At 41.1% G+C, this 12,229-nt stretch overlaps 1 protein-coding gene across 5 annotated transcripts in view; it reads left to right on the top strand.

Annotated features, from left to right (window-relative positions):
• The window catches only part of Sntg2 (syntrophin gamma 2), a 236,258-nt gene that overhangs the window by 67,098 nt on the left and 156,931 nt on the right, over window positions 1-12,229 (top strand). For all 5 annotated transcript variants that reach the window (XM_008850183.2, XM_017802502.1, XM_017802501.2 and 2 more), the window contains exon 2: window positions 10,561-10,698. In XM_008850183.2, the coding sequence (XP_008848405.1) occupies window positions 10,561-10,698 (138 nt within the window). The remainder of the gene's footprint in view (window positions 1-10,560; window positions 10,699-12,229) is intronic.

The following is a 12,229-nucleotide window of genomic DNA, read 5'->3' as shown; positions in this document are numbered from 1 at the left end:
TTGTGTCTATTTCTATGCCAGTACTAAACAGCTTTGATTTCCAGAAAGTTGTAACTTTTTTTTTTTTTTTTTTTTTTGGTCAGGAAACATTGTGCTCCAACTTTGTTTTCTGTGTCTTTCAGAATTACTTCAGATATGTGTGCCATTGTGGTTTGACAGATATTTTAGGATGACTTGTTTCTATTTCTATGAAGAATAACTTTAAGATTTTGATAAAGATTACATTCAGTCTGCAGATTACCTTGGATAATATGGATACTTTTAAACAAGTACTTCTGGAGGCTGGAGATATACCTCAGAGGTTAAGAGCACTTGGTCTTCCAGATGACTCAAGTTTGGTTCCCAGGACTTGTGTCTGGTGACTCACAACTGCCTGTAACTGACACTCCGGAGGATCTGATGCCCTCTTCTGGCCTCTGTGACACCTGCACATATGTGGCACTCACACAGACACACATAATATAAATAAATCTAAAATAAACACATGGCAGCTAACAATTGTCCATAACTCCAGTCCCAGAGGATCCGACAGCCTCCTCTGACCTCTGCAGGCATTGCATGACATGGGTGTACTTACCTACATGCAGGCAATACACATATACACATAAAATAAAAACAATAAATTAAAAGTGTTTTAAATAAACAAACAACAACAAAAATCCCAAAGTCCTTCTGGTCATGAGCATGGGGTATTTTCTTATTTAGTTATGTCTTTTTAAATTTCTTTAATCAATATTTCTATAATTAAGAAATATTTTGTTAGTTCTTTGAAAATTTTATGCAGTGTATTTTGGTCATATTCAGAACCCCTCTCTTATCGTCTCTACTCCTACCCTATTCTCTTCCCCCTCCAGACTTCATGTCCTCTATTATTGTTTTTCTTTTTTTTAAAATGCTTATCGATTTTAATCTGTGTTCCCCAAATGTTCTTGGGTGTGGGTCCATCCCTTGGAGCCTGGTCTTATTACCAGGTACTATACCCTTAAAGGAAACTGACTCCCTCCATCAGCTATCAGTTGCCAATAGATCCTCAGCTATGAATGGGCCTTATGGCCACCTTCCCTATCCAAGTTTTTTGTTTGACTTGGACTTGCACAGGTCTTGTGTATGCTGTCACAAGTGCTATGCAACCACTCTGTTCAGACAACAGTTTCCTTGTATTCATCTACCACCTCTGGTTCTTATGATCTCTCTGCTCCCTTCTTTTGTGATGATCTCTGAGCCTTGGGAAGAGAGGGTGTGATATAAGTGTCCCATTTAGGGCTGATCACTACACAGTCTCTTACAATCTGCATGTTGACCAGTTTTGGGTTTCTGTGTTAATCTCTATCTGCTACAAGAAGAAGCTTCTCTGGTGAGAGCTGAGAGATGCACTAATCTATGAGTATAACAATAAATCACTAGGAATCAGTTTAATACTATATCTATTTAACAAGAAGGTGAAATAGAATACAGTGATATAAAGAGAATAATGGATTAGGGATTGTTTAATGGGGTGGAGAATGGGCAAACAGGGTAGGGAGGGAGTAAGAGGAAGGATAAGTAACACTAAAGACCTTTTGAAAAAGTCATAGGGAAACATAAAGCTTATAAATATATATGCATATACATAAATAAAAATAGCTCCCTGTAACAGGGGTTCAATGGCCCTGCCGGATACCAAAGGTTAACAAATGAAAAGCCCAATGATGGGAATGGACTCCATCTTTTAGAGCTGTTGACCAGTGTTTTTGTTACTTTTCAGTTGCTCTGATAAAGTACCATGACCAAGGCCACTTATAGAAGGAAGAGTTTATTTGGTTTACAGTTCCAGTAGGAGAGTACATATTGGTGGGGGAGGCATGGTGGCAGGAGGTGACTGGAGCAGAAGGTTGAGTGCTCATATCTTCCAACAGGCACAGGAAGAAGAGTGAAACTGGAAATCCAGGAAGGCTTAAGAACTCTCAAAGCCTGTCCCCAGTTACATGCTTCCTCTAGCCTGGCCAAATTGCCTGGAGGCTTCGTGGTCCTCCTCAAAGAGTGCCACAATCTTGGACCCAAGTGTTCAAATACTTGAGCCTATGGGGGACATTTTCATTCAAACCACCATAGTCAGAGCAGTCCCAAAGACCCTCAAACAATACTGGTTATTACTATTGTTCTTGGTTGTCCTCCCAAACTTGACCATAAGACTTTGCTGAAGACAAAGTGAGTCATAGAACAAACAAGGAGAAATCAAGGTGGTACTGACCTTGAAGCTTCATCTCTACTGGCTAGCTTTCATAATACTAGAAGGTGCTTTGCATACTACTGGAAGGGAAAAATAATCATCAATCTTATCTAGCCATGAACCCTGTGAGTTACCTGGCAAGATATGCCCACTAGTGTAGTAGTGGCATGAATGTTATGGGAATAACCAAACACTGTCTGATTGGATTTAAGACTCACTATTTCACAAGATGGAGCCCACACCTGACGCTATTATCAGGGCCAAGAATATGTGGCCAAACAGGTCACGGGCTGTTGGGGAGAACTTAATACTAATACTATTTTTAAAATTTCAATATATAGCCTATGAGTTTCTTGTTTGAGTTTATTTTATTTTTATTCATTTTATGTTATTACAATTGGGATTGTTTTATTGATTTCTTTTTCAGTTAGGTCATTATCAGTGTATAGAAAAGCTATTGGTTTTGTATGTTAATGTTGTGTCCTGAAACTTTACTGAATTCATTTCTTATTCTGTTATTCGGGTGGACTTATTTTGAGAGTTCTACATATAGAATCATGCCATTTACAGATATAGATAATTTTACTTCTTCCTTTCAGGTTTTGATTCATTTGTTTCTTCTGTGTGCTCTGCTTGCTGCTGTCTCTAGTACTATGTGTAACTAATATTCTGAGAGAGAGCGTGCCTTCCTATTCTAGACTGTAGAGGAAAACCTTTTAGTTTTCCCCACTGGTAATGATGCTAGTCATGGAATTTTCATAAATGTCCCTATTGTTGAGGAACTGTCTTTCTATATCCAAACTACTGATGTAGTTTTAATCAGTGATGTTGAACTATAAAGTTCTTTCTTTGTATCAACTAAGATGAGCACGTGGTTTTTAAATTTTTTGTTAATGTGATGTAATAAATTGACCTGTGTTTGTTAAACCATTCTTGCATGCCAGGGACAAATCCTATTTGTCTATGACATACACTGTTTTTGGTATATTGTTGAGTTTAATTTACTGGTATTTTATGGAAGACTTCTGCATCAATATACAGTTTGGCCTGAAATTTTCTTTTCTTATGGTGGTTTTGTCTGTCTCAGATGTCTGGTGATGGTGGCCTCATAAAGCATGTTTAGAATTATTCCCTCTAATTCTATTTTCAGAGTTTGAAAATACTAGCGTTAATTTGTCCTGGAATGTTTCATAGACTCTAGCTATGAACTTTCAATTTAGTCTTTTTTTTTGTCTACTGGGCTGTTCAGCGTTGCTATTTCTTCTCAATTCATTAATGATACATGTGCATTCCTAGGAATTCAGTCATACCTCTAGGCCACCCAACTTATTGGCATGTAGTTGTTCCTAGAAGCCCCTGATGATGTTTTCACTTTTGCAGAGTCTAGTTACATCTCATTTTCACCAGCTTACCACTATGCCCCGAATACTTGATGTTTCATCCTTCCTGTGTTGCTAAAACACATATTTGTACATTTCACTCATTATTTGAACAGTCCTCTCCCCCACCCCAGTGTAGATTCCCCTTAGTGTAGATAAGGGTTTGTTGATTTTGTTCATTTTTCAAAGAAAAAAAAAAAAGAAAACCACAACTCTTTAATTTTAGATTTTTTTTCTATGTATTATATAATTTCTATTTGATATATTTTATGTTCTGATCTTCATTATTTCGTTTTTATGCAAATATGGGGTTTAGTTTATTCCTTTTCTATTTCTGTAAAGCACAATTTAAAGCAATTTTATTGACTCTTTCTAATGTCGGCAGTTACTGATATGAATGTACCTTTTAAAATTGTTTTGGCTGAGTTGGTGAGATGGCTGGGTGGGGAAAAACACTTACTGTACAACCTTGATGACCTGGAACCCAAGTAAAGTCAGAAGGAGAGAACTGACTCCACAAAGCTAGCCTTCCACATGTGCACTGTAGCATACACACATGCACACACACACACAATAATAAAAATAACAATAATAATAATAATAAATCAACTATTTAGCTGTATGCAGTAGATTTCTTTGTTGTATGTTCCTTGTTTAGCTCTTGTGTTTGAAATTTGCAGTGATTTTTACATGATAATTACTTACATAACAATATCAAGGTGGGTGTTGGGAAGACATTCAGTTCTTTGTATGCCTCAGTCCCTTCAAGGTCACTAATAAGTTTGGCTTATGATGAGAAATTCAACTACTTTTGTTTGGTATTTCCAGTTACTAAAGAACAAATCATATAGGTTACAGAACCATTTAAATAAAATTGCATATCTGAACTGTCTTGTGTAGTGGTCAATGAAGAAATTGCAGCTATAATAACTTTATTACAACACTAACAGAAGTAACTTCATCTGACGATCGGTTTATCACTCTTAGCACCAATACTAGACACTTTGTCCTCTATGTTCACTGTTGTTAAAACACATTTTTACTTTTTATTCATTATTTGAGTATTTCTTCTGTTTACTTTTACTCATAGTTGTTAATTTGTGTGTGTGTGTATGTGTGTGTGTGTGTGTGTGTGTGTGTGTGTGTGTGTATTTGGAGGCCAGAGGTCAACCTTGGATGTGCCTTGAAAACAAGACACTGTCCACCTTGTTTCAAAGATCGTTTGCTGAGACCTGGGTAGTCTGACCGGCCAGATAGCCCCAGTGATCCAAATGTGTCTCCCTCCTCAGTGCTGGGACTACAAGAACTTGCCATCATGCAAGACATTTTATTTGGCTGCTGAGATCTGACTCAGGTCTACCTTAATTGGTAAGCTCCAGACCAGTGAGAGACCCTGTCTCAAAAAGAGGTGGACAGAACACCCGGACAAATCATACCTCTGGCTTCCACATGCAGACATGTGCACTCACATATACACACTACTCACACAGGAAAAAAGTTTATCATAATTGTGAGTTACTAGTGCAATTAGAGCTGTGTGATCTCAATGAAGAATGTGCTGTATTAGTGTTGTAGCAAGAAAGTATTTAGGCATCTATTCATAACACTCATCTATATTTGAACATGAATTCAATGTTTTATAAGCTACTACATGCCTTAACACTGGAATAATGGCATAAGTTTCATTGCTGCAACAAGACTGTCACTTTATTGTAAACTGAAGGCAGTGTTGACACAAAACACAGCTTTCACTTTAAAGGGAATAAGAGGTTGTTTAGAGCCAAAAGTGAATGATGATTGCCTGGGAACACAGACTTAGGTTGCCCTAAATACCATGTTCAAACATGGTAACAGTTTCGTGAAGTGTTTATAGTAACAGAACCAAAGAAAGTTATAAATCGAGGCACTCTACAAATACTTTTGTAGAAGCATCAGGCAAACAGGTTATAGCAAGTGAGAGGGTCCCCTGATACAGGCCTTAGATGCAGTCTTATGACATTCTTAGCTGTAGGGTTATGGAAGTGAGTGTTTATTAATCCATTACCAGAAGTTTTTTTTTTTTTTTTTTTTGGTCTTTTTGAGACAGGGTCTCACTGTAGCCCCAGCTGGCCTGGACTCACTATATAGACCAGGCTGGCCTTGAACTCACTGAGATCCACCTCTCTCTGCCTCCCAAGTGCTGGGATTAAAGGCCTGTACCACCACACCCAGCCCATTCCCAGGAGTTTCATGTGGTCGATAAAGGGATCCTAAGTTAGACGCAGTGGTGAGCCATGAAGACTATTAAGAGACTAAAAGTCAACTCAAGATAATTTGGTTCTGGATCAACAAAGCTGCCAGTCAATCAACTTTGTAGAGTCCTTATTAATGTCAAATGTCTTTTTTTCCCCCTGAGAACTTCAGTTCACAGAAAGCAAATGAGATGTATTTGAGATGAAGATGCAGATACTGGGTGGACCAGCAGCAGTCCTGGCTGACAGAGCGAAACTCCCAGTTAGAGCCTGGCTTCAGTGAGCTGCTGGTACCTGGTGATAGCCATGCTGTGAAAACTAGTGTGTGGGGAAAGAGCCTAGAACCTCAAACCTACAAGAGGGACTGCTCAGGCCTGGGCTGTCTAGGATGCGAGTGCCAAATTCAAGTGTTTGAATTCTCAGAACTAACAAAACCTTAAGACAGACAGAATGAATTGTGGTCTATATGTTGAGAGAGAAGTCTACCCTGAAACCTAACCTGAGAAATCTGCTAAAGGAACTGTGGGGATGCACGGGCTGATAGGCTCAGTCACCAGGCTGCTTACAAAACCAACAGGCTGAATTTTATCCATAAAGCCTTGACTGCTGGGAAACCTAGTTAACGAAGGAAGAATTCATAGTTTAGAATTCTTTAAGATAAACTGTTACTTAGAGTGCCTCAGCTTTGTGCTTCCAAAAACCCTAGCTAAATTCAAACACTGTCTCTGCTCTCCACCCCGAAGAACCTTAGAGAGCAGCCGGTGGAGTCTCCCTCCCTCTCTGCATTTCAGTAGCTGTTTGCTTTTAAGTTCATCTCAACATCTGATTCTTTTCACTTTATGTCAACAATGCAGTAGAAAAGACATGTTTGATCTGAATGAACCAGGAAAAACATGTAACTTGCACACATTTTCTTCACACTCTTTGAACAATGGAATAGTCACATATAGGCATTTTAGTCAAGGATGTTGGTGTTTAAGAGATTTGCTGTCCTCTGAATTGCTGCAAGTTTTTGGATGCTGTTGTGACAAGTCTGATTTGGATAGAGATGGACTTAGAGGTTTAAATAAATGAGAGCTAAAATGTGTATGATCTCTCTGAATTCTTAGAAGTCCACCTTAAATTATTTGAAGGGAATAAACTTTAGTAGACAGAGTTGGCCAGAGTATGCTAGAACTTTACAGATTTAATTAGCCAGCATTAAACAATGCATGGTCAAAACTTGAAAATTATACACATTAATATGCAATGTCTTAAAATCTTGTCTTCATAAATTTTCTGCAGGCCTGTCTCACATACCAACTTACATTTATACACAAACATGATTTCACTCTATTACCCACTATCATTTATTGTTTATTTTGCTGTTTCCCTGGGGAATTAATTTCTATGCTCCTTTATTTTGAGAATTACCTTTCATATTTTTTGCTCAATTTTAGTAGAGCATACATTTTATATCTTGATTTTAAAGACTATTTACATTAATGGGTTGTCTGTTGTATGCACACATTTCTGTATGTAGTATTCTTGTTGTAGAAAGGTTGCATATTTCTGTACAGTAAAGCCAATGAATTCTGGCTTTTAAACCAGGCTAACCCAATACACTAACACCACACACACACATACACACACACACACTGAGGCATACACACACAGAAAGACACATACAGAGAGAGAGAGAGAGAGAGAGAGAGAGAGAGAGAGAGAGAGACCTGCAAACACATGGGCACAGGCACAGATTTATTCCTAGATTTTAATTTTTTCCTAAACTTCTACCATTATTGATATTTATAATTTATTCTTTGAAACAGGTATGTGAGAACCATTGTATGTTATCAAAATCCTTAATAGTCTTAAGAACATCTCTACGCAGTCAGATTTTCTCTGGTGTTGTAATAAATGATCTGGTGGAGACCTTCTGGGTCTTCTAGGTCTTCTTTTTTCTTCAATGATCTGGCAGTTCCATAGCAAGTGCTTCACTTGCTGATGGGTTTACTGGTTCATAAGGCAGGCTCCTTGATCTTCAGTACCTGCCTTATGTCACAGAAATAAAACTTTAGATTTTGAATACTAAATTGTTGTGGGCTAGCAAGAGCAGACAGGCACATCTCTGGGGAGGGGATCTTTTCCTTCCCCAAGTGACACTGGCTCCTGCTTCAAGAAACTGAACCCAGCCTTGGGCTAAGTAAACAAACAGGATACCTCAGGATATCTCACTTTCTGTAGGCCCCAAGGGGGGGAGTAGAGTGGAGACTGGAACCAGGACATGGAGATACAGCATGTAGTGGTGTCTAGATTCTATACCCTAGTGGTGACTCTTCAGGAGGTGAGGCAGGGGCCAGGTGTGACTGGAGAAGAGCAGGTGGGCATAGGATTGAAGTGTTGGTATTCCCCCCAGCATGGCCAGATTCCCGAGCAGAGGACAAGAGGGACCAGCGGGAACTAGGCACACATACCAGTGCAAGATGAGGCTTTTCCTGTGAGATGGGGACTCCTGGGACATTTTGTCCAGGGGAATGACACCATGTGGACCAATTTTTAGCAGGTCACCATGACCATAAGAATGCCCCAGGTGGGTTATGGGTGGTACTGGGAGGCTGTTTTGAGGCCTGGGACTATGCTGGGTCTTATGGCCAGAGGGTTAGGTATGTGCCCAACTGGGACATGTTTCGAGGAACTTGTGTGGGAATCAGATGTGAAGATCAGAGGGGAAGAAGATGCTCTGGGCAAAACACTGCCTATTCCAGGATGAAGAAACCAAAGAAGGGACAGGGGTTTTGTTTATGAATGGTTTAAAGAAGCTTAAACCATAGAAGTTTAAAGAAGATTGAAGTAATTTTTTATTTTCAGATACTATGAAAAGGAAAAGGCCCACGATTATCTAGATGAAGGACTGGAGTCGCTGGGTTCTTGGTGCAGGAGTCGACTTCTGGGTTGGAGTGGAGCAGGGAAGAGACCAGTCCCTTCTCTGCTTTGTCTAGATTTGGCAACCAGCTGCTCTCGCCTTACAATCTTGTGTCTGGATGTGTCCATGGGTTTTGGGTTTTCTGAGGATGGTGGGCAGTGTCTCCAGAGGTGTAGGAAGGAGCACACAAGACCCTCTTGGATGCTGCATCACATTTATGTCAGAGCACACAATTATCTCCTGCAAACTAAGTGTAGTTGGGCCTGAGTGAATGTTTTCATAGAAAAAAAGTGATTAGAATAAAATTACAGTTTTGACTTAGAAGACTTAATTATCTCTAACTTGATTTTGTTCCCGACTTTTAATTTTCTTAACATTTTCAGAAGCAAGGTTTCCTTGAGCTCTTGTCACCTGGTTCAGATGGCAAAGGAAGGCAGCAGATGGCCCATGTCAGGTCTTTGTTGTTCTGTTTGATCTAATTAGCTAACTTTTAAATGCATGGTATTAAATATTAAAATGTGTGCACCCTGGTGTCTCAGCATTTGTGACAAGATGCCTGAACAACCGTGCAAGGGAGGAGTTACTATGACTCACAGCGTCAGAGATTTTCGTCCATCTTTGCGGCTCTGTTCCTTCGTGCCTTGGTGAGTCAGTGCATCGTGGAGGTGGCGTGGAAGTATGTGGACGGTGTGCTCACCTCATGGCAGACAGAAGCAGAGAGAGAACAGGAAATGACCAGGGCAAGATATGTACTCAAAGGCATGCCCCTGGTGACCTACTTCTTCTAACAGGGTCCTGCCTTCCACAATTGTACTACTTCCTAGTAGACTAACTTCTGAATCCGCTAGTGGGTTAAGCCACTGCTTAGGTCAGAGCCAGCATAATCTAATCCTCTTTAGAAGCAACCTCACAGACATTTCTGTTCGTTACTAGTCTCCTGGACACTTCTCAGTCCAGCCAAGTTGACAGTTGAGATTAACCATCACAAAATGTATAATTTAAATATCATATTCACTTGTTAAAGGTCTTCTACCCTCTTCTTCGCCTTCTTTCTACACAGCTTCTCTCACCTCTAAATGTAGTCCAGGTGTTTCCCTTTCAGTGTCCCTGGGTCCAGGGACTTTCCTCACCAAGAGGACTCACTGATGTCATAGGTGCAAGCTGCTTTACTTGATGAGTTTGTTTATATTGTGCATGAGTGTGTGCTTGGCATACTGACAGGACGCAGATTGCTACTGTACCTTTTCATGTCAGCTGGGAGCACTGCTTGTCCTGAGCAGTGTGAACTCTTTCCTCAGAAGGCAGGAGCCTGCTGTGACTCTCCTTGATAACTGCTCCTGTGTCATGTTGTGGGCTGTGGCTGCAGGCCAGGGTCTGACCACTTCTGCTGTCATTAGTCTGAGTGCTGCTGTTCCTTATCACAACTGATCCTGAAGGCATCTCAGTGTCCCAGAGGCCTGTACCTAGAAATGGTGAGACTGCCCTGCCGCCCTGAACACCAGCTGCAGGTGGGAACAAGGATTACCTAGTACATCCGGTATGAGGATGTATAAGCCTCTCACTCGCGGAGTCAGGGAAAACCCAAGCAGCATCGATAGGGTGCCAGAAAAACCCAGCTTCTCAGAGAGCCAAGGGCCATCCGGAGGGAAAACCCTCTGTCAAGTACTAATATTGTATATGTAAGCCCATTGGGTTTCCAGCATAAATAAAGAGGTACTCATAGGAGAACTATGTATATAGGTTGAAAGGTGGTGCCCAAAAGCAAATACCAACAATTTCTCATCACTGAGGCTCCTGGACTCACAGCATTTTGTTCATGCCACTTTGTGTCCACAGACCAAAACTGCCCTCGCCTTGTTGTATGATGAAAGGTTGGAAAATGCCTATGATGTCCGGCTGAAGCTGACGAAAGAGGTGCTGACTATTCAAAAGCAAGACGTCGTCTGTGTGGGGGGAGCTCATTCCAGTGCCAATGTAAGTGCTCCTGTTTCCAGGGTGTGTCTGGAAACAGTCCAGGTCCAGGAACTACGAGAAAAACCTTCAAAAATCACTGCTGAGGAAGGTTTCAGTGAGAAGCTGGAATAATGATTCAACTGCCCTCAGCAATTGGCTCATTACACCACAAAATGAAATATCGTTTTTGTGGTTGCATATCATCTACCTTCTCCATGTTTTTTTTTTCATTATGTATGTGGGGGTGTGGTGTATGCATGTGTGTATGTGTGGGAGGCAGGTGTCTCAGCATGTGTGCGTGTATGCGTGTGGAGGGCAGAACGTGACACTGGGTGTCCTCTTCTGTTGTTCTCCGTCTTCTTTTATGAAACAGGATTTCTCACTGAACCCAGAGCTCTTCATTTTGACTAGACTAGGTGGCCCCCTGGATCCACCTATGTTGCCTCCCCTCCCTCCATACACCAGTGCTGAGGTCACAAGCACATGCTGCCATGCACAGCCTTTTTATAGACGCTGGGGATTCAATCTCTAGTACTTGTGTTTGCGTGGCAGGCACTTTGTCCACTGAGCCATCTCCCAGGCTCTCCTGTTTCTCACCCTGAACAGTTTTACATATAGAGTAGCTCCATGTGCCACACTCCATGGTGGATAATCGACTTGCTGGAATAGCAGGGACTCTAGAGTCCTACTTGCTGTGACCAACCATGACAGAAATAAGCAGGCCTCAGCCTTAGTGTGCTTTGTGCTGACCACGGGGCTGTGGATGCTTTGTGGGTTTTCATGATTTCCTTGTTTAAATTGTTTGCTTAACTTGAAAGTGGCATTTTCTTAAAGGTCAGACATTTACTTATTATATGTGGTAGAGCATTGAATAATTAGGAAGAGGCTGGTGAATTTTCATTTCACAGTTTGACTCAGACCCACTGCAAGTTAGATAAATCATACCCAAACCATTGTTGTCTTCCTAGTCCTCCCCATCACAGGTTTAATTTTGTTTCTGTACACTGCCAGCATGAGACAGGCAACTTTCATTTCCGGCTTCTTCAGATATGTCCATTAGATACCAAACTGGTGTTCAAAAAATCCTTGTGGGGCCCTCCTATATAAGTCTAGACTGTATATGGAGAGAACCTTGTGGAATACACCTATAGCAAGTCCAGGCTTCATATAGGGAGAGAGCTCTTTGGGGGTCCCCAGTAACAAGTCCAGTCTGCATTAGCATCTTAAGGAACGTTATACTCTAAACACCCTTATTCCTGCATTCTATTTGAAAGTTCTTCTGTGGCCCACTTCCCAAATCCTTCTTTCCACCCCAGGAGCACCTGCAAACTCTGGGTCCTCTGTGGTCCAGGGCCCTGAGGAAGGATGCCTTGTCCTTTCTGCCTACTTCCTTGAACTGTATCTCATGTTCTGGACTCAGATAACCATAGCTTACCAGACCATAAAGGTGGAGTGTAGCAAGTTTTGGACACTATTGTTTACAGTTCAGAGTGGCCTGCAGAATCATCTCCATGTGAGCATCAGTAAAGGGCTGGGGGCCAAGCCAGAGGAA

This window comes from Nannospalax galili, unplaced genomic scaffold (genome assembly GCF_000622305.1).
Source record: "Nannospalax galili isolate Female #2095 unplaced genomic scaffold, S.galili_v1.0 scaffold100, whole genome shotgun sequence".
In the NCBI taxonomy this organism is placed as follows: Eukaryota; Metazoa; Chordata; class Mammalia; order Rodentia; family Spalacidae; genus Nannospalax; species Nannospalax galili.
Note: the sequence above shows the minus strand (reverse complement) of the source record. Positions and strands in the feature narration are given on the sequence as shown.